General features: G+C 38.3%; 1 protein-coding gene across 2 annotated transcripts; it reads left to right on the forward strand.

Annotated features, from left to right (window-relative positions):
• The first annotated feature begins 1,682 nt into the window (after positions 1–1,682).
• Positions 1,683–18,404, forward strand: LOC138103233 (programmed cell death 1 ligand 2-like). 2 transcript variants are annotated; one of them, XM_069001399.1, is made up of 6 exons: positions 1,683–1,731; positions 8,507–8,573; positions 9,899–10,261; positions 11,308–11,589; positions 12,940–13,080; positions 15,992–18,404. In XM_069001399.1, exons 2-6 carry the CDS (start codon positions 8,519–8,521, stop codon positions 16,072–16,074), a joined length of 924 nt encoding a protein of 307 aa, XP_068857500.1. In that variant the 5' UTR covers positions 1,683–1,731; positions 8,507–8,518; the 3' UTR covers positions 16,075–18,404. The 2 variants fall into 2 exon arrangements, 1 of the variants encoding a protein (XP_068857500.1); XR_011147678.1 differs by lacking the exons at positions 1,683–1,731; positions 8,507–8,573; positions 9,899–10,261; positions 11,308–11,589; positions 15,992–18,404 and adding an exon at positions 12,255–12,405 and having other exon boundaries at positions 12,940–13,027.
• The last annotated feature ends 4,141 nt before the right edge of the window (positions 18,405–22,545 follow it).

Raw genomic sequence — 22,545 nt, forward strand, 5'->3', positions numbered from 1 at the left:
CACAATCTAAATTGGCTTACTGCTATTTCAGTTAAGGACTCATTTATTTGACAAATGTAGCCATGAACCTGTGTGGTGGCCAGTTTCATGATGTGGCATTTAATTTTGCAGAATATGAAAGCTATTACTAATAACAATTCCATTAAAGATCTAATAATACGAAAAATAGAATCATTGCTGTTGACCCGCATAGCTTCTCATGGAGCAGCATTGCAGGACGTGTGTCCCTTTTCCCCTTTGGCCAAAAAAGTACCAATGGTGCATTATTCAAGCTTGGGTTGTCCAGGAAAACAACAAAGATGTTAACAGTGGAATTTCTGCTTTTGCAGATGTTAACAGTAGGACTTCTGATTTTTCAGCATCTTCTCCCAGATTCCCTGTCTCTCTCTCCATATTTCTCTGGTCCTGCAAATATATAATTGTCCCAGGCAAGTCAGATACTGCTGGGTTCATGTGATGCCTAAGGCAAGTCACTCTTGGGCAATTTCACGGAGCTATCTCCCTGTTCCAAAATGGGAACACATGAAGAAAACATACTGTAGGCAGGACAGGCTCAGAATGAGTAGAAGACAGTGATGGTGCCTGTGAAGTAACTTTGGTGTTTTTCTGTCATCCATATCATTGACTTCTGCCAAAGAAGTCATTGGAGCTTTTCTGAGAAAATGTGAGACTACCCATGAATTACTTTGTGTGACAGGGCTACGCATGATAAACTTACTGAGAATAAATAAAATAATATAACAGTGGTTTTGTTGAACTAGTTTGCTCTGTACTAGGCAGCAGGAGACATGATTTCATGGTCTAAATCAGTCTGGAACTGTGAGGCAGGCAATCATCATACATCATCCCAAACCAGGTAGGATTCACAGGAGTAAAACCACAATCATTTTTCATGTTGAGGTAGAACACAATTCTCCCAAGCAGTGAGAATCTAACAGGAGACAAAAGAGTATATGTGTCTCACCTGTCGCACAAATGTATCCTTGAAACCTGGGAGGAATCTGTTTCTCTTTTATGTCTCTCCATTGATAAAGCTGTTTGATAGAACACAATACTTTTGTATTGGAAACAGGATCTGTCAGTCACCTAATCCAATCTTCCACTCAAAGTAGTGACATCAAAGTTGGTGTATTTGTAAGGATGGAGATTCACAACCTCTCTGGAGTATTTGATTAGCCTCATGGTGATTTTTTTTTTAATAACATCAATTTAGATGAAAATTAAGAAGAAATGGGTTCTGCAAATATTAGGTAACTGCTTGATGAATTCTTGTAAAATTAATCTGATGAAAACTAAGAAAATGTAACTTGATAGTTTCATGAATGGCGAACAGTCCTAGTAAATGCAAGTTTAGATGCCAATGCTGTACACTGCTCTAAATGGTGAAAAATCATGGGTATAATCAAATGCAGAATTGGACCATATATATTTTACAGAATGCTTTGTATAATCTTTTTGGATGCACATTCTCAGCAATGCAGAGAACTGAGCTCAGCATACATTCAGCATGAAACTGAAACTGCTAACATCCTAAGAAACATCCTTTCAGCATAGTCGGGTTTTTTGTGACACAAAGCCTGAATAAGATCAGCCTACAAGCTGTGCTATTGGTACATGTTATAGACTGTCACAAGAGTTGGGTATTTTCTACTGTTGTGCAAATAGGATAGAGCTTTGAATATCTTTGCTGTTACAAGAATCAGATTGCAATGACCTGCATAAAGATCTAATGTGAGTATAACACTGATAAAATGCAAATTGATGTTTCCTGTATTTCTGACTGATGAATTGCAGATTTTTTCCTAGATTCTTAAGTTTTACTTAAGTTTTTTTCAAATTATTACTGGGATATAGACTCTGATTCCGAACAAAAGACTGGATAAGTTCCAGATCCTAAAACACAGGTCCATATAACTTCTAGTCCTGATAGTTTTAGAAGCTGAACCTGTCTTGCAACTCTATCTTCTGTCATAGGCAAAGGCAGAGCAGTGGTGCTGGTGAGCCTCTTCAGTTTATGCATGAGGATGTAGCTGTTAGTAAATATTTTATCCTGAATTTCAGGGAAGATTTGAATGGGAAAAAAACCTGCTATATATATTTGTATCTGTCTATTCCTCTTTCCTTTCTTTTAGTTGTTATTAACCCACTATCTGCCCACAATGTGTTGTTTTGATGGTTCAGCAAGTCTGGAGACTTTCTCCTTCTGCATCCCAGAGAGAGCACAGGCTATGAAGAGGAGAAGTTCTTGTGCCTCTCTAAGAAGTCTTGCTTTGTGTAGAAGCTGGAGATATGAAAGAAAATTTTCAGTGTATCATGCCAGAATGTTACCCTGTATTCAGCAATGCTGCTAAGAGCTGAAAGGTTCTGAAAGGTTCTATGGAATACAGAACTGAATTTTAAATGTAACAAAATTTCATCCCAATTCTATCCTAGTATCAATTTTTTAAAAAAAGGAAAAAAAGGTGGCTGTATTAGAATGATTATATTTGTCATAGGACAAAAAACTGAGAGTGGAAAATACACAACAGGTGACAGTTAAACAGTGCAAGGAAAGTGAGAATTCACAGATAGCGTGAGCAAAGGAGGAAGTGAGAAATTATATCTGTTCACCTGAAAGATGAAGTGAGAGGGAGAGCAGACTGAAATGATGCAAATAGGCTGTCACAGGTGATCAGGAACAAATCAATGGTCCCAACAATAAATTGCCTGTGTGGTGAGATGAGCAACAAGGGACTGCAATAAGAGGAAGAACAACAGGTGAGATAAGGTGGATAAGGTGGGTTTGAGAGAATGAAAGCAAGAGATTATGTCCACACAATACACAGAGACAGGCTGGAGAAATGGACTTGGAACAAATTTTAACATGCATGGTTAGGTTTTTTTATGAAATTCCTGAAATGGAAACAAAGTACCTTATTTCTGATGGTGAGATATAAAACAGCTGTAGTTTGTATGAGGCTCTAATGCTGTCTTTTATTTTGTCGTTTATTTTCTGACCTAGGATTTTAAACCTTTTTTTCTTTAATTTTTTGTTTTGTTTCTTTTCTTTTCTTTAAACTGGATCCTACATTGAAAGTAAAATCAGTTTAGCCATTTCATGAAGATATCAAAAAGTTGTGTCTTTCTGCACACGTAAGAGTCATGGAATGAAGCTTTTGAGAAAAAGCTTTGCAAAATGCACAGAGGGCAAGGGAGTTTCAGTAACAGAAAAAGACAAAACAAACAGTGACTGGGACCATATAATCTTCTGCTGTGTATGTAGGTGCATGAGAAGATAATCTCTTTTCTAACTAAGTGAGCATAAAACTCCATTCCATGCAGGAAGAGTCAAATGGAGCCAAGTCAGATGCCACGTAAACACAGCTTGATTGCTTTTGATTAAGATCAGTTTGTAATATTGGAGTATTTACAGAAGGCACTGTGCTGTGCTTAGTACAGGTTCTAGCTTTGCAGTACAATAAGACAGATAGTGTAGAAGGAGAGGGATTAGGAAAAGCATGGTTGGAGCTGATCTCAGCTCAGTAATGTTGCAGTAGAAGGAGAGGGATTAGGAAAAGCATGGTTAGAGCTGATCTCAGCTCAGTAATGTTGCAGAGTTTGTCAGCAGCAGAGCAAAAACTTTGAATGTAGGAGTGAACAGATCAATTGCAATATTGGTGTTTCAAATCCATAACAAATCCTACCAGCTCAGGATGTCTCAGGATACAAGACCACTTGCAAGACCTTGTTTGCTAAAATGTACATGACAGATCGTGTGGAGGCAAACACAGGCCAGCTGGCCAGCCTGGTGACATTTCCATCCTCCCAGCTCCCAGCTCCCAACCCTGGAGTTCAATGTCCCTACTTCCTTCTACACTGTAAGAACACCTGTGTTACACCTAGCATGATCATATCATAAGCGCTGTCAATGAGATACCTTGGTCTGTAGGGAAATACAATACTAAATAGCCATTAAACTTTAAAAGGACCAAATACCCTTTCCTCAGTCCTTTAATCCTTTGATCTTCCAGAATGAAATTTGAGTGATTATTGTGAACTTCTGTGTTGATTTGACTTCTGCTTTAAACCTGGAGGAAAGCTGGTGTGCTTGAAAGCTTTTTTACCTTTTCCAGCTGTTCTGATTATTCGAGCGGAAATTATCAGTCTACAAAACGCTGCTTGCTTAATGCTGCTAACTTTCATTATGTAGACACTAAATGTGTTTACTGTTCTAAATCCTCAATTTTCTGGAATACAAGTATTTTAATAGCTGAAACAATGTTTCCAGGAAAGGGCTTTCCATTATTTAGACTAGAATGTTCCTGAAGCAGTGACTGTGCCTCTGGTTGTTTTGTTTAGTGGACAGCACAAGGATTTTGTTCAGGATCCTTCGTTAAACTTGTGTTGAGAATAATCATAGACCTATTGAACCATAGAATTATTTGAGTTGGAAGGAACCTTTAAAGGTGATCTACTCCAACCCCCCTGCCATGTGCAGGAGCAATCATAGCAAGGGTACTAACCAAAGGTAGTTCCAGAGAATCTTATACTAAGATGCTCCTTTTACTTAAGAAAAGCATTATGATCTTTCATGGATGAAAGGAATAGGATTTAATTTACATTATTCATATGTGGGTTTCAATCTTTGTTAGAAAGGAGTAGATTGCAAAATACTCTGTGATCTTCAGGTTCCTCTGCTTAAAAAACTTCTTGTAAACTTAATATTATGAGCATTGTGAGAGTTGTCACTAACTGAGGCCAAACCAATCCTAACTCTCATGACTAGTTTGGTGCCAACCTCATTGTGGTTTACATGAGTGTTTTCTGAAAATAAGATCCAGTAGCCATAACAATAAACAAATACCAAAGAGGTCAAAACTATCCTAGCTTTTGCTCAAGAGCTCCATGGTTTAAGCATGTTGCAGTTTGAAATTTATATTTTGTCACTGGTTTCAGTTCCTGAGAGTGTCCTTATAACATCCAGCTTTGTCAAGATAAACATCTTTTCACTTCTGTCTGTAGAAGCCTATACATTATGTTGAAAATGGAATAATATTGTTGCATGGAGCATACAGCTTGTACAGCTTGTCTAAATTTTCCAAGGCAACAAGAAATATCCTTCTCCCTTCTTACAAGAAGGATTTTGGAAAATCATTCAAGATTTTATGTGAAATAAGGCCTTTCATTGGTCAAAAATGACCCCTTTTTTGAGACAAGTGTTATAATCCCTCTGGGTATGTGAGCTGGGGCCAGGACTAGAGTCACAGGCATGATCAACTGAATGAATCAAGAGGAGAAAAACAATACTTAGTATCATTTTGATCTTTAGCAAATTATTATCATTGCTGTCTGGATTTCACTCAGCATTCACTAAGAGAACTTACCAGAGTTATGTTACCTGTGGGCCAATGAAGTCAAGTACAGGTTTCAACTTTGTACTTTCAGTAAAGCAAAAAAGTGGTATAAAAAGACAAGATTATATTCCTCCTTTTCCCTGTTCATCATCATACTTTTGTTTTCATTGTTACCATTCAAATTTTTAGTCTTGGGCCCTACATCTTCATTGAAGATATTACTACTCAAAAAAAGCCATTATGATCTTGAGATGTTTGATGTGATGCTTTTCACCACCTCAATTCTCCAAGTTTTTTTCAGCTTAACTCTCATAATCACACAGCACTGTGTGGTAACTTGCAGGTTGGTCTGGGAAATTAATTTAGTGACTGGATCTGAATTGCTGTTGAAATGTTATGCTACTTCTTACTGTTCTCAGATGTGTATTTTCAACTCCTCACTTTGCTGCAAGAACCATTAAGTGCTGATTTTTACCGCCCAGCATTCCTTGTTTAATACCTACGAATTTGTAGCAGATATATGATGAATACATTTTAGAAATGGCCTTTTGCCTAAAGGAAAAGAACAAAAGACAGTGCTGTGCATAAGCTTAGGAGAAGTTAGGATAGTTGTGTAAAAAGACTACTGCAGAGCAGGGCATGATATATGTTTTATGAAAAGCAGTGAGAACATGAGGGCTATTCTGTAACAGCATGAATGGTTAGTAGTGCAAGCTCAGAAGAAATCACCTTCCACATGCTGGTGCTTCTGTATGGAAGTGTGTCAGAGTCACAGGATGAAGTTGCATGGGTAGATTGCACCGAGGTTGCACAACTTGGTGTCTGCTAGTGAGATCATGGAAATAAAGAAGGATGCCTTCTAACACAGACCCTTGCTGACAGATCCTTGATCCTTCTAATACATATCTCTGTTAATAGATCTTTGATCTTTCTAATACAGATCCTTCCTGATTTTCACAAGCATTCCATGACTGCTTTCAGTACCACAAGTGGAAATGTTCTCATATTTGGGTTCTTTTGTGCATTTCTATACACATATTGTGTATGTGTAATGCTTTTCAAATGCTTTTCAAATGCTAATCCCTCTGGTCAGGCAGGATTTACTCTTACTTCATATTTCATAATTATGATTTCAATCTGCTGGGGCTTTGATTGTGTATCTTATTCTTACTCTCAGTAATATGTATTAAAATGCCCTAGGGTATATCACCGTGTCCTGCAGCCACAGGGAGGAGGAGAGAAGATCCAGCAGGCAGGAATTGTGCAGCAAGATTGATTGATTGAATTATTTTACAAACTCTTTTATAGACTTTTTCTTCATAGTCTAATTGGACAAGGATCAGCCACCCCTTGGGGGGATTGGCTAAAATCCTAAAACATCCATTGTCAAAATATTTTTCTACTGTAGTATAAACAAGGCTTCTCAAGGTTGCAGGCATTTCATTGTTTACAGAACTCTGCTACTATCTTCGACTTAGAAAATAGCAAGAAAATTCTTGCTAGCAGCATTTTTGTATCCACAATATGCATAATTTTAAAAATCCTATCCTCTACATTATAAAATAGACATGCCCTGCATGTACTCTGAACTACAAAAAGAGAGCAGAATCCCTAAAATATCTCACATAAAGTTAATCCAGGGACCTAAACCTTAATGTGAAATATTGTTCCATTCTTCATTCACTTCTTCCCCTTATGTCCACCTGATCCTAGGTAAACTGTGTGGAGAAGTCAGCATAGCAGGAGATTGAGGATGGTAAATACTAACAGCCTTTACTTCTGCATCTGGAAAATAGAGATACTGATAACATTTATTAGCTCCTTTCTCCCACAGCCAAAGTAATTATGTCTCACCATGCATCAAGTAGTGATGGGCTCAGTCAGTCCTCTGATAAAGGTAACTAGCTTTCATTTACATGTAATAAGTCTGCTTAAAGTAGTTTGCACATAAACTTTTATTTGTGACATCACATGATTAAAGTCTAAATTTCCAGAAAAAGTCCATAATTTTGGCTGCTAATTTGCTGAAGTTTGAGCCTCCCTTTCCAAGATACTGAAGGCTCAAGGATAGAAACAATGAAAGAACTCAGCACCTGAGAAATTTGGAACCAGAATGTTTCAAGCTGAGCCCACAAAAGAATAGGGAAGTAAAATTAAACCCCTCCTCCAGTAAGTCTAGCTCTGGGGAAGTCTAAAATTGCTCCTTCTCTTCTTTAGTTCCTTGTAGCTTATTTCTGGATCTAATTCACTATTTTTTTTTCAGATTAAACTGTATGTCAGCAAGCTTTATTCAAAGTAACTCTTTTTCTATTATCTCACTAGTTTTGTTATAAATTTTACCCCTGGTATTTCTTTGCTGTTTGTTTGGGGTTTTTTATCTTTTTAGTTATGTTGATCTGTACACAGTAGTATGAAAAATATTCAATAGTTTGCTTGCAACTGGAACACAAATATACTCACTCTAGAACTGTACTTTCTCCTTTTGCTTTATTCCAGGGCTGTTGGTTTACAATCAGTGATACAAGGCAATTTGTACATCTCAGACACTGTCATATGTAAAGTGAAAGAATTAGTAGCAGTAAGTCTTCATTCTAATCCTTTCTGAAACAAAATTTAATTTACTCATCCTGAGATTTCCACTGCCTCACAATTTGTTGCAGGTACTTCCTGGTCTTTATGTTTAAGGCAATAAGAACCTGCAAAAAACCCCATGCAAAGCAGAGTTGAAACAAAAGCAGGGTTAAAAAATCTAGTAAGCTAGATCAGTTGTTAGTGCAGACAGTTAAAAAATCTGCTTGTGTTTGTTCATGACTCTCTCCTGCACGGAAAAAGTCAATTGCAATTGACTATATGTGGGGAGTGAAAAATGCAAAAGCATTTCCCTGTCAGACTATTTAAAATTGCCTGCAAACTACAGATCCTGAAAATGTCATGAGTGAAGTTGCGGAAATGTTTTATTTCCCTTTATTGCCACTGTTTTGTTGCTATTGGTTCATATTCTTTGTGTGTGCATATGTTGTTCCAATAAGGATTTTCCTTGTTTCTGCTGGTAGCCTAGTGTATGTTTCTATTTTTGCTGTTTATGATCTGTGATGGATTTTAAAGGCTAGCACGGCTCTGATCTGCCTCAGTAGAAGATTGCAAGTTCTAATGCAATCCTACTTTTATTTCAGATCTCTGAGAAAATGTTCCAGATCCTCGCAGTGCTGTTGCTGGAAACACAGCTCTCCAGGGTTTCAGGTAAGAGAGAAACTAGGCCTTTCAGATCCACCAGCAGAACTAATGCAGCCCTTAGCCTGTGGGCTTTGACATCTCCAGCAGTACTAGCATGAATGGTCAGTAATGTCTGGAGCCTCTGCTCTCCATCTCATAGAAGACACTGGCACTGACTGAGCACAGGACAGGTGTCCACCACTTTCCAGTCAGGCTTCTTTAACATGTCTTGTATTGGCAGCTGAGATGTCCAGCATCAGCAGGCATGGCTTGAGAAGGAGGATGACCAAAGCAACCCACACCCACTGGGAAGCAGAGCAACCTCTGAGTGAGATGGGGAGAAGTAAAATCACTTGTGTTCCCCTGTCCATGCCTGTAGCAGAAGCAGCTTGGCTAAAACTCAGAAGGAGCTTGGCACATTTTCACATAATTTTTTTCCTCGTTACAGTTGTGTTAGAGTGAATAAATAAACATTGCTAAAAGTAATCTGGCAATGCTACGGTTTCCTAGTCAGTATTTCAGAGACACATATAATAAAACGAATGCATGAAGAGTTGCATGGACTTCTCTTTGGAATGTCCCTACCAACACTTCCAAGTGCTCCTGAATTAAGTCTACCAGTATATGGTACATCCAATATGGAAAGTAGTAACAAGATATATTGAATGAGGTATTATAATTAACTCTGCCGTATCAAGTACACTTTAAAGTGACAAACTATTCATAACAATATTAATTTCAGATTGAGTGAATGGCTAAGATTATTTTGATGTATTTTCTGTAATACTGCTGCATGTATCTGAGAAAATGCATGGGATCAAACGATATTCACATGGCTCCAGGTTTGTGGAGACCGTAATTGCTACATAGCAATTGTGAGCTTTACATGTTTATCCAGTGCAGCTGTTTCACAGGAAATTACACTGGTATTTCTTTTTGTAAAGGATAGTGAAATTAGATTTACAATTTTCACAATTAATGATTGCTTTTACTACAACCTTAGGACATGTAAGAGACCATATCATAGTTTCATAAAAATGGTCCCTGTGTAACCACCAGCCTAGCCCTAAGTTATTAATAAAATGTGAAAAAAAAGAAAGCTTGCTCATTTTGCCCTCATCTTTCAGATTCTGTAATGAATACAGAATGTAGATGATTAGCTATAATTACTATATGGTAAAAATATTAGTGTGAATATGAACAAAAAATGCTTAAGATGTTTAGTCAAACACCCCACTATCTGTATACAGTACACTACCTGTATATTATCTGACACAGTTTTGCCCAAATTTAAAGAAAATCAGAACATATTTTAATGAAACAAACAAAACTGTTCTGTTTTCCTCATGTAGCTTTATTTACAGTTGAAGTTCCTCAACAGCTCTACACTGCAGAGTATGGGAGCAATGTGACCATGGAATGCAGATTCCCTGTGAATGGCTCAATAGATCTAGGACTCCTGACTGTTGTCTGGGAGCAGAAAAGGCAGGGCTGGTTGAAATCAAAAGAGGTGTACACGTTCCGCAATGGGAAGGCATTCCCTCCATCCCAACATCCTGATTACATAGGAAGAGCATCACTTCTGCACAGTGAACTGAAGCTGGGACGAGCCATCCTTCAGATCACCAATGTGAAGGTCACAGATGCAGGATCATACCTTTGTCTCATTGACTACCAGGGCGTGGACTACAAGTACATTGTTTTGGAAGTAAAAGGTGAGTGGTTAAATTTAATGTATGTCTCTACTAAATTCCTACAAGCTTGTAGAAGTTGATTAATCTGAAAGAATTTTTGTTAATTGTCTCACCAAGACCTTGTACTCAGCCCCCACCTGAACCAAAGCTGTTGTCTTAGTGCTGGCTAGCCTTTGGTTCAACAACTGAGCTCCTCTAGAAGCACCCGGTGCCAGAGAGGGACAGCATCTGTTCTCCTTCCATCCTTCTTCCTTTCTCCTTCTTTCCACTCTTCTCCAGTGCCACCACCTCCCTCCTCTCATTTAATCCCCTGCTTTTTTGGGCCACCTCTAGTCATTCCCAAAAGTTTCTCAGAGGTGCTTTGATATCTTTATGAACCCTGCTGCAACTACCCATGTGGCTGGGAATTCCCCAAGTGATTGCAGCTCCCAGAGCAAGACACGTGATTTTCTGTGCTCATCAAAGCCAAATAGACATTAGTAATAAAGGTGTATGCTACTGGACAGTATGACAGACCAAACCTTTGCAAGACTTCTGGTATTTCCCACTAATTGCATGTCTGTGTGATACAAGGCAGCACTCATTTCCCACCCAGACATTTAAATAGCAACCTTTATCAAATGCAAAAATGGACACAGACATTCTTAAGACCTACATTGGTTCCAACTGAAAAGTCGATTTTATTCCACTATGATGAAAATATTACACTGTTTATAAGCTATGGAAGAACAAACATGAAAATTAGCCTATCTTGAACTGGCATATTCAAAAAGTGAAAATAAGAGTCCCATAAGACTCCACTTGTCTCCTCTGTCTTGATAAATTACAAATTTAGTGTCAACTTCTGCCCTGTGTAAAGTACTGGAGCGTGTTCTGTTGCTGTAGGCATGATAAGGATTGAATAACCAATTTTGCATTGTTCTACAAAACATCCTTCATCATTTTAAATAAGTGTCCCACAGATATAGCCAGAGACAATACATGGTATTAAAAGGAAGCAGGGAAAGTGAAGTGGGAAAACGACTATTGTTGCATACAACAATTTCACTCAACAACTTCTTATGCAGCACCTTACAAGAGAATAAACACTCAAGTAATGAGAATACCAAGTGAAGACAAGTTTGTTTTTATGTGCCAGTCAGAAGGCTTTCCTCTGGCAGAGGTTTTCTGGCAAAATGAGAATTTCAATCTTAGTGGACCTGCAAATACCACCTATACACTGACTGCAGATGGCCTCTACAATGTCACCAGCATCCTGACATTCAAACCAAATATGAGTGAGAACTACACCTGTGTCTTCTGGAATAAAGAACTGAATGCAGAAACTTCAGCTCACGTTTCCACTTCAGGTTCGTATGACCTCGAACTTGTACATGACAGAGAGTGTTCACACATACATCATCTGCTATGTTCCACCACTGGAGTTCAGTTCTAGAAATCAGTGTAATATTGATTCTTGAGAAATTAACAAGTCAGTATTATTTATGTCTTTGAAGTCACAGCTAGCTTCCACTCCAACAAACCAGTCTGTATTTTTCTATATATTTTAGTTTTAGGGTAGCTTTCATTATTTTCCTGACATTACAGAGGGAATTTTTTCACCTGGCTTGGGTGTCTTCCCTGATAGACTCCTAATTAATTGTTCTATCTAGTTGTCTACTTGACTTCAGCAAGGCCTTTAACACTGTTGCCCATAGCATTCTCATAGGTAAGCTCAGGAAATGTGGGTTAGATGAACAGAATCAAGAACTGGTTGAATGACAGAGCCCAGAGGGTCGTGATCAGATGAATAGAATCTAATCGGAGGCCTGCTGTCAGTGGCATTCCCAAAGGATCAGTACTGGGTCCAGGCTTATTCAACTTGTTTATCAACAACCTGGACAAAGGAATCAAATGCACCCTCCACAGTTTTGCGGTGACACTAATCTGGGGTGAGTGGCTGATCCACCTGAAGGCTGTGGTGCCATTCCATTGATTGGCTGGAGGGTTGGGCAGAGAGAAACCTAATGAGGTTCAACAGGGTGTAAGTCCTGCACCTGGGGAGGAATTACCTCAAGTGCTAGCACAGGGTGGGGGCTGATCTACTCTGAAGAGGTTCTGCAGAGAAGGAGCTGGGAGACCTGGTGAACAAAAAGCTCTCCATGAACCAGCCAAGAAAGCCAATGGTATCCTGGAGGGCATTAGGAAGAGCATTGTCAGCAGGTTGAGGGAAGTGATTCTGCCTCTCTACTCAGCCCTGATGAGGCCACATGTGGAGTGCTGTGTCCAGTTCTGGGCTCGTCAGGACATGAGAGAGAAAGAGGTTCTGGAGAGGGTTCAGCAGAGGCCATGAGGATGATGAGGGGTCTGGAGCATCTCTCTTGTAAGGAGACACTGGGAGCTGGGCCTGTTTAGTGTGGAGAAGAGAAGACTGAGAGGGGGTTTCATCAATATATATAAATATTTCAAAGGCAGATGCCAAGAGAATGGTGCCAGACTCAAATGTTATACAAATGAGAGATTTCACTGGTTTTTTGTAAGGCTTTTTGCAGTAATATTTAAGTACAAAATATTCATAAAATGGCTGTAAAACACGTTGATAAATTTTAAAAATCCTTTGTTCAGTCAGAGCAAGACTTTGGAGAAACAGAACCAATAACTTGATAAAAAATGCCTGTTTTGTAAGTTATACATTTACTTTCCTTTCATGTTTTTGACAGCTTTAATGAATACACAGTATAGTGGAAAAAAACTCCTGATCTCATTTATCATCCCCACAAGTGTGATTGTAGCTGTCCTTCTCTGTGCACTAATAATATTTCAGAAGAGAAAAACATTCAAGAATGGGCAAGCCAAAAAAGGTACATTTTACTTCAGATGGTGACACTTTTCACTATTTTATTTTTTTCCGATGAACAATCTTTAGGAAATTTTAGTAACTCTAGGCACTCTTTTGTGACTTTGGTCACATTTTATTTCTAGATGACAAGATGGTAGAAAATGAGATGTTGGATCACTTGAGTTGGGTTTTATTTTCCTCACTCTGTTACCTATGTGAGACAAGGTGTATGGAAAGACACATTTTTAAAACTGCCTGGTTAGTGTTCTGTATAGAGAACAAACTTTGCCTTGGGTAAGGACGACTGTAAAAGCATTGTTTGAATGGTGTTTTTTTCATAGCTACACAGACATTGTAGCTACAGCGTATTACACAGAATTTTTATTTTTCAACTCCATTAGGACTCTATAACTAAAATGATGTGTGATACAGGACTATCATGGTGTTTCTTTCCTTGTTTGCATGTGCAATAGTGCAAAAGTAATAAAGCATACGGACTATTATTCTAGTATTTCCTTGCAAATTAACAGACTCCAGTAAACCAGACAAATGTATTTGTAGTCATGAAAGGACAGTCTTAACTTTATGACTTCAGAATTTGATTCAAATTTTGTAAAAGAAAAGAAACATAGAGAAGTTTATTTATTTGGTATGATTTAAGAATAAACTTAATTGTGCTTACAGCTCAGTTTGATCTACAGGTTTATTGAATTGTATTGTTTCTTTCAAATCTAGAAATGTTTAAGCTAAATTTGTATATTTTTACTTTAACAGACGGGAAAAGAAAACTGAACCCTAATGTGAAAGATGAGAACAGTAACTCATAGGCAATTTTCTGAATTTACATTTACAGATTTTTCTTTCTTACATCTAAAATCTGAAAAAATATGTAGATTTCAACCTAAACAATGTTATATAAAAATAGAGGGTAGTTTTGAGTTTAAATTCACTTTTTCATGAGTTTTTTAAAAATGCAGTTTCTAAAGTTTTGCATTTCTTTTAGGCAATGTAAAAATTTATAAATACTGGTTCCCTTTCACTGAGGTATCAGTAGCTTGCATACATAGCTCAGCGCACACCTCTGTATACTAACTGGAGTTCTAGTGGTCTTGTCTGAGAAGGATACTCACAGAAGGTTGGTTGTTTTGGAAAGCATCAATATTTTTGTGGCAATAATCTGTTATACTTTTCGATCAGACTACAGGTTTTAACAACAAATAAAATGATACCTCAATTATCTGTAATATTATATCATCTCCTGGGCTGCTTCTCATCTTATGAGCATCTGACTTGCCTAGAAATCCAGGAATTTTCACAGTTCAGAGGGAAGGTAATACCTAAAACACTGTCAGGATGCACCTAACTGTTCTGTACTAAAATTGAACTGAAAAAAAAAAAGATAGCACCATAGAAAACTATAAATCAATATGACAAGAAACATCTTAATACACCTACTTATATAGATCAGTTTTTGTACCTATAGATAAAAGTTTGACAGGTTAATGCACTGTGAGGAGAGAGGCTGTGGCCAGTGTTAGGTACAGAGGTATTTGGTAGCCGTAATTCCTTTGTGTCCAAGCAGACCCTCACACAGCAAATTGAGGTCAGTCCTGAGGCTGCCAAGGAGCACAAATGGAGTAAAACTGTGATGCAGCTGACCAAGCAGCCTGAAGAAACAATATATATCAATTTTTGAACACAGAGACAACTCAGGGCTTTTCCAAGGACAGGATTTATTTGAGAATCTACCCGTGTTTCTCATTGCTAAAAAATACATGAAGAAGTCACCAGCTTCAAAAATAAATTTTGTAGGTAAAAATTCAGAGATTGGATGAAGAGGGCATGAATTCATTGATTTCCAAATCACCTCAGATTGTCTTGTTTGCATCTTAACTCTAACTGTTCGATCCACTGCCAACAGTAGATATTACAGTTAAAATAACACTTTCAGAAATCACTTTCACATTCCAGAAATCTTGCTGTAGTCAAAGTCTCATTCTTATTTTTCATGTGACAGTGTGAAACTTTAGTGGCATCATGCCATGAACTAATGAACACAAGCTCAAGGCAAGCAGAATTCTGGAGGACAGCGTTGGTGCGTGTCCAGACATAATTCCAGTGCACATTGTCCGAGCATAGCTTGGCTTCCCCTGGCTCTTTGTATTACTTCTGTAGAATTTTTCCACTTTGTAGGCCATAGCCTCCTCTGTGCACTTAGTGAAATGAAGAAATTAAAGGAGACGAGGCTGCTCTTTGTGGTTTTACTTCTTCATTTTAATGACAAAAAAACTTTGTGCAACATGCAGTAAGTCAGATGACAAATATTTATATTTCTCAGCATCATATATTTTTAAGAAACACTGGAAAGAACCTTTTTTCCATGATGAGTAGGTAGTTGAAGCATAAAAGCCACAGATACTTTACCACAGTGCCTTGGAAATGACCCATACAGTCCTAGTTACAGGAACAAGGATTGTTAAGGTTACCAGTTTTAACTAACAGCTCAAGCTGTATCAGAACTGAATATACAGGACAATTGAACTCATCAGAGGAGTCCCAGTTCTGCACGCTTTTAATCACATGCGTAGATTTACTGACAATCATTCCCATGGATGCTCTCTAAACAGATTTCAGTTTTGTTATTTCATGTATATGGCTGAAAGTGAGTGATATCTTTGTTGTAACAGAAAATTCAGAATTTAGACTACAGATAAAGGAGATAATTCTTTCTTCTGAAAAGATTGCAATAGGATTTTCTTGTAAATCATGACAGCTTTAAGGAGCCACTGTAACTTCAGCATGACCCCGAAGACTTGAATAAAATGAAGACAGAGCTTTTACTCTTTAGCACTCAGTTGTTAAAGTCAGGCTTTTTATTTTCTTAAATCACTGCATATTTTTAAACTAATACAATGGCATTTTTTTTCTTTAAGGCGATGATTTTAACTCTCAGACTGAGGCTTTATACTTGCCAACTGTCACAGCTTCAAGAGACAGTGGGACTGTGGGTCTGTGAAAATTCTTCATCCTACATGCCATAATTTGCACTTCTTCTATCTGATTTTGGGGAATTTGAAAGAAAATTACAGCACTTTAGCCTTGGTGAAACAGTGAACTCATGGGGATGTATTTGCACTGCAACGATGGAAAGCTATGCCTGCTCAGATACTATATCTTGAAGTTACTGAGAACTATGCTGTCATGAAATGTGGTTTACCACTGTGAAGAGGTCATCTGAGTGCCTTTGATACACTTTACTTTTGGACTTACTGTTGCTCAAGGGATTTTTGTTTAAGAATGGCTTTATTAACTGTTCCAGTCTCAGGAATGGTGCTTGCATTCAAATATCTTGTGGAATTTGAATAAAAGCTGTAAATGCTATCTTATGTCAGTCATCTTTCAGGTGGAAACATCATTACATGCCTGTATCACATTTCCAAATTTTCTAACACATTAAGCTGGAAATTGCCACAAGTACTCACTATCATGGCAACATCTAGAAGATATTTCATGTCACAAGAGCAAAAGAGGTTGAAATTAAATCAAAGGACAAACAAAAAAAAATCCCAACACCACCAGTAAATCAACATTATGCCACATAAGAGAATTTTCATGTCTATGTAAAACCCCACAGTAAGGTAAAAAAACATGGACTGTGATGTTATGCTACACAAGAGTGAGACGTTTCAAATTTGAACTGATGATTCAACAGAATTTTCTTTAGGAGGAATTTGGAAGCAAAAGTGAAAATGAAGCTCAGACAGATTTCTGCACTAGTTATTTTTAAACAGTAATTTTGTCTTTGTTCAGATGAAGAGGTGAGTCTTTTCCATGTCAGGCTGCTTTACTTCCTAATAATGGAATGCCAGATTTGGAAAAGCATCCAAAATGAAACAACTTTGCCTCTTAGGTAGTCATCAGATAGTGAAACAAGGGCACTGGGTAAGATCTGCCATATTATTTTGAAAGACCAGTGGCTTTGGTAAGCAGTGTTTTCTACTAAGATAGATGTAACAAGATTGAAGAAAGGTGTTCACATGGAAGCTACTCCTGTCATGATCTTGATCTTAGAAGAGTGCCATTAGTTAAGGTGTTTTCATAGCACTTGCTCTGAATTTGGATGGGAACTGCTTCACCAGCGTCACTTTCCAGCAAAAAGCAGACCTGCAGTGCTGTTATGAGACAGAACATCAGCATTCAACCTCTCTTGTTTCACCAGGACAGGTGGTTTAAAAAGCAGGACTGCTATTGATTTTACTTGTGGAAGAGAAAAACTAATCTGTCTCTGACATCACCTCTAATTTAATAACTATGTATTGCACCTTTAATTACCCATTTGTAGCCATGGGATTCAACTGACACAAGTCCACACCAGGCTTGCTATGTCCTATGTCCTTGCTGACATGGCAAATCAGCCAGATGTCAGAGAATCAGAGGCAGCTTCTTGAAGCATTGCTTAGCTTAATATGGAATAGGAGTTTGGGAACTGCCCTGGCTTGCCCCATTTAGCAATATTTAAGGGTCAGTGCATAAGATCAAGCAATTTCTGTCTGTTCCAGATTTGTACTCTGCTGAGAACTGTGAGCCCTTCTGTCAGCCATGGTGAAAATCTAACTCACTGTGTTCCTGGAAAGAGTTAATTTTGCCTTTTTCTATTTCTTTTTTCCTCATAGTAATGAAATGGAAGTAATTAAAACTGAATTTATGTGAATGAACATAAATAGTACATCGCAGTCTTTGCAATTAGATTACAGTGGTTATCCTTGTTCCTTACTGAAATGGAAGTCATCCTGTCATTATCTTATACTGCTGAATAAATGCTGTCTGGGTGTGGGCAGCAAAGAACAAGTGTGGGTAACATTTCCTGCCCATTTTACAGGCATGGCAAACACTACCCTGCTTTCCCTCTTACTGGATTGTACACTTAAAGGTTTCACCTGGCATCCCTAGGCAGAGGTAGCTCAGTTTTCCACAACACTCCTATGCCCTGTCCACTCCATGTTATTATGAATGGAACAATAGCACTGTTTACTGCAATAATTGTAAGAATACCTAGAAATGTATTTTGGTTCACGAGTTTCTGTTTTCACCAGCTCTCACTGGATGCTTATGAAGCTGACTGTAACATCTGAGTATGTGAAAGTTAGCTTGTCAGCAGCTTCACCAGTCTATATATGTCTATGAATTCATGCATGACTTGTTTTTTACTGTAAGCCATTGAGCATATGATATGTGTGTGATGTGATGAGTCTCTGTTCTTTCTGCTTCACCTACTGTTTTACATGCTGTTACCTCCAAACAGCTGAAGCAAGCTTTTGCATACAGATAAACAGCCTGCAAAATGTTTGAAGGGTTTGTGTTCTGCTTGTTTGGGGTGTTCTCTTTGTGGTTTTTTTTTGTTGTTTGGTTTGTTTGTTGGCTTTTTTTTTTAAATTTGGGTTGTTGGGGGTTTTTGTTTGGTGGTGTTGTTGTCTTTTTGTTCGATTTTTTTATAGTTTTCAAGCTTACAGTGAGTTAAGAGCTGATGTTGTTAGACCATAAAACTATTAGGTATTTTTAGAGTTTGACTTTAAAACTTACTTTTACTGTCACCTGGCATTTTTGAGTGGCAGAGAGGATACCTTGCATAAGAAGATTCTGTTACTCTTTCTGATATGTACTGCCTCCATTCATCTCCTGATATTTGTCTCAACTAGGTGCATGTCATAAGCAATAGCATGTTAGTGTACTGGAAAAAGTATGGGTTCAACTGAAGTTGGTGAAATGTTTGTGTGAAAACACATGCAAAGAATCTACTCGGTGGTTTATAGTCATCTAAAGCATAGTTCACTGAACTCTAATGATGACCATTTTTCACAAGCAAGGAGAGAAAAGATTTGTTTTAAGCATTTAATTTTTCTGGTATGGCTAAGGAAAACCTACTTTTCCAATTCACTGACCTGCTTCACTTTGTATGAGTGAGGTACTTGCCATTTTAGCACAGGAACAACTGGCAAATTGGCTGGTTAGTCTTCCTGCTCATTCCTCATCTCTGCTATCTACCAGAGATTTCAAGGGCTTGCAGTAGGTTTATTTCATCTTTTCCACAACTGCAGCATTTTCAGTAGCTGTGATTTGCAGCTTGGTCTGTGATTAAGAGCGTAGAGCAGAGTAAGATCAGTTGTTTGTACCAAGTCCACTTTCATACCGGCACCAGCCTAAACCCATTCCATTTTCTTGATTCCCATTAGCATAGACATATCTGAAAGCAACAGTTAACATCAAGAATGTTAATATCCCTGGAAAAAGACTGAAGTTGAAAAAGTATTTCTAAGACCCAGCTGAAATGCCTTACAAGACTTAAGTCTGCATACTAGAAAACTACCAGCTGATTCTGACCATGGGAGTAATTGGAAATGCCTTCCAGAATTTTGGGAAAGAAACCCCTATTCTTTCTTAAGAAATACTGCAGTCATCTTTTCTTACAGAATTCGTACTTTCATCTGACAGAACTATACTGCTTGCCACCAAAACCAGTATCTACCTACTTCACAAAACAGTGACAGAGAATGGATTTACAAACCACCTCTATACAGTAAAGAGTCACTGCTACAGGAATAAGTCTAACTTCAAGCTTGTCTTTTCTTTCTGTGGGGATGGGGATCAACTAACTGACCTCAGAAGTCCCTTCTAACCCAGGGACCTTTGACTGTAAACTTGCCGCTCAAATTAACTTCCATATCCTTTGTAATTATCTGGCTTTTCTTATGCTCTGATGAACACGTGGCCTGAAAGTATAGCCCCAGATCAATGACTACCATCTGGTTCAACAAGATATCCTGGTTTTCCTCACCATATTGTCAAGTATGCTCTGTGATACTTTTTTATAGCCTGTGCTTGGTAATACTTCACTCAAACTCAATATGCAGCCATATGGTAAAAAGTAGCTGAAACAGGTAAGTGCACTGTGCAAACATTTTTAAAAGCTGAATTCAAAGAACTGTTGAGTTCACTTTTGATTTTATTTTCACTGCCATTTTTCAGCAGCTAATGTTTGTTTACTCACAAGCACCTTTCCTTAATGGGCTTTTCCAAGTGAGAAGTGAAATATCTTTCATGCAAAGTCTGTGTTAGAAACCACTTTACATAAGGAATGATGCAGTAGAAATTTGAAGAGTGGGTTTAAGCTCATTCCTTAGACACACGTTTGTCAAGAAGTAGGGTGAGATGATTACCTGAGTCTCAGCTGGTGAAGGCGGAGCTTTCTCTGGTGAGGTGGGGAATCTATCGAGTCAAAATCCGGGGTTCTAATCACAACATTGCTAGCAAGATTTCTGTGCTACTGGACACAGTACTTGTATATGAAATCAACTTTTTTCAGGTGATATGATGAACATACTCTTTACAGAAATAAAATAGATAATTGTCAGTCTTAACTATGCAAACCTGGCAGAACAGGTTTGGTGTCAGTGAATAGATGTATAAACTTGAGAAAATCACTGAGAAAGGAGAAGCTGCTGGTGAGAAAAGGGAACAGAAGAAGGTCAACAATTTTTTTTTAAGAGGGACATAGAATGTTTGTGAAAATGATAAAGTCAGATGAAGCACTGTGAGCTCAAAGAACTTCCCAGCCCATATAAGAAGCTATAACTGCTGAGCAATGTTTCTGTACATCCCCAAAATACTGCAGTCCTAGTCCACAGATCTGCCTCAGACTGGTAAGAAAACTGAGACAGCAAGACATCTGTAAATTTATTGAGCAGAAGCAACATATTTAGACCTCCATGGAAAGTCTTTGATCTTCTCTGTGTTTGCCGTGCATGTACCTTACACTCCTAAACCACTGTGAAGTAAAATGCAAGCCACAGAGGGCAGACCTTGCTGAGATACTGGGGAAGATGTCAGAGGTTAGAGACTGCTTCTGGACCAGTTAAATGCTCAAAACCAGGTGCAGAATCTGATTCAGCAAACCTAAGAGGTGAAGATTCTGGTGAATTCCCATTTGTGAAGCTTATTTAAATGAAATTTCACAGAGATAGATGAAGATTAGTATATGTTGTAACTTGGAATGATTTCTACTGTCCCATACCTTCTTCTCTTAGCATAGGTTTAGCAGTTTAACTTCAGAAGAGACTACTCAATCCACTGTTTTAATTGCTACTGTGTTAGAGTGTATGAAGGACTGTTTGGGTTCTTTATAAAAAGTCTGAAACTTCATTTCTACAAAGTCATTCAGTTTTTCAAAACTAAAAATGCCTGTGACAATTGCTGCAAGATAACAGAAGGTTAGAGCCCTGGTCATCTCCACTGGGAGGAAGTTGCTTGGGTTGGGTACTCCCAGGATTTCCACAATGCTGAGTTGTACAATTGTACCCCAGAGCGCAGAGATGAGGGTGGAAAAAGTCCAAGAATTTTCTTGCTTCAGCCAAGGCAGACTTGAACAAGACATACTGTGGAAGTCAGTTCAGGGCATGAGCCAACTCTGCTCTATTAGTCACTGCTGAGCTATCCAGTCTACTGCAGACACCACTATTCAGGAAGCTAAACTGTGCACTGGTATAATGTAACACTCCTAGTGCTTCCAGGTGACTGGTTACCATCTAAAACATTGAGATTTAGCTGTGAATTTGGCCTGACGGGAGAATTGCTCATGGGCAGAAGCTAAAAGTTTCTTGACTCAAATATGGAAAGCTGTGAAGAATGGTAGATAGTGATTACTAAAATCAACTAGACAGACAGGATCCCAGTACCATGCAGAAAAGGCCAAGGATTTTCTCCAGTCAAAGGTCATCATCTATGTATCTGCTGTGTGCTGGGTCTTGATATAAGTCATGCATCTTTTGTTGATCTGCATGTTTTGATCTTCATTTGTTAATTGAAATGCCTTGGGTACTGTAGCAGAATGCTCTGGCTGGAGTGGGGGTAAGCCAGCTTGAACAATACCCTATTTGAAAAAGCTCCCAGTGATAGATGGAGGAGAGGGCACACACTGCTTTTCGTATTGCAAAACGCTGAATCCAGCCTGACTCATCAATTCTGAACTTAAAACATCCTGAGGAAAAACAATGTTTCCTGGCAAACTGTCTACGGTGATACAAGGTTCCTGATAAAGGAATCAGTGATATTAGTGGTAACTTATCTAAAGCTGCTGACCTGACACAGCTAGCCTGGAGACTTTTGACTGATAGTCACTTTATCCTATAAAAGCCCAGTCCCACTTTGTAATGGTAGGATCTTCTAACATATTCCTTCTCAGAGCACATGTGGAGATTCCTCCCTTGAGTGGGAACAGCCCTCAAGGTTAGTCATCTTGGCTAACCAAGAGATGTGTCCATGGTCATTGGTATAGGTGGGGAACATCAATGTCTACTTAATTATTATTTTGCTAACTTTAATATAACTGATTCAATATTGCCTCAATAAATAGTGCACTATACTAGCACTTACAGCTACCTATACTGTCTAGCAAGTAATTCTGATTAAGATCTTTTAGTCTAACCATCATCAT

The sequence above is a fragment of the Aphelocoma coerulescens genome (genome assembly GCF_041296385.1).
Source record: "Aphelocoma coerulescens isolate FSJ_1873_10779 chromosome Z unlocalized genomic scaffold, UR_Acoe_1.0 ChrZ, whole genome shotgun sequence".
NCBI lineage: Eukaryota > Metazoa > Chordata > Aves > Passeriformes > Corvidae > Aphelocoma > Aphelocoma coerulescens.

Excerpts from the sequence above, each read along its gene's own strand:
- LOC138103233 (XM_069001399.1), top strand. The coding sequence starts at position 8,519 with ATGTTCCAGATCCTCGCAGTGCTGTTGCTGGAAACACAGCTCTCCAGG. Across the intron at positions 10,262-11,307 it reads CATTGTTTTGGAAGTAAAAG|CACCTTACAAGAGAATAAAC; the intron begins GTGAGTGGTTAA and ends CTTCTTATGCAG. Across the intron at positions 13,081-15,991 it reads GAATGGGCAAGCCAAAAAAG|GCGATGATTTTAACTCTCAG; the intron begins GTACATTTTACT and ends TTTTTCTTTAAG.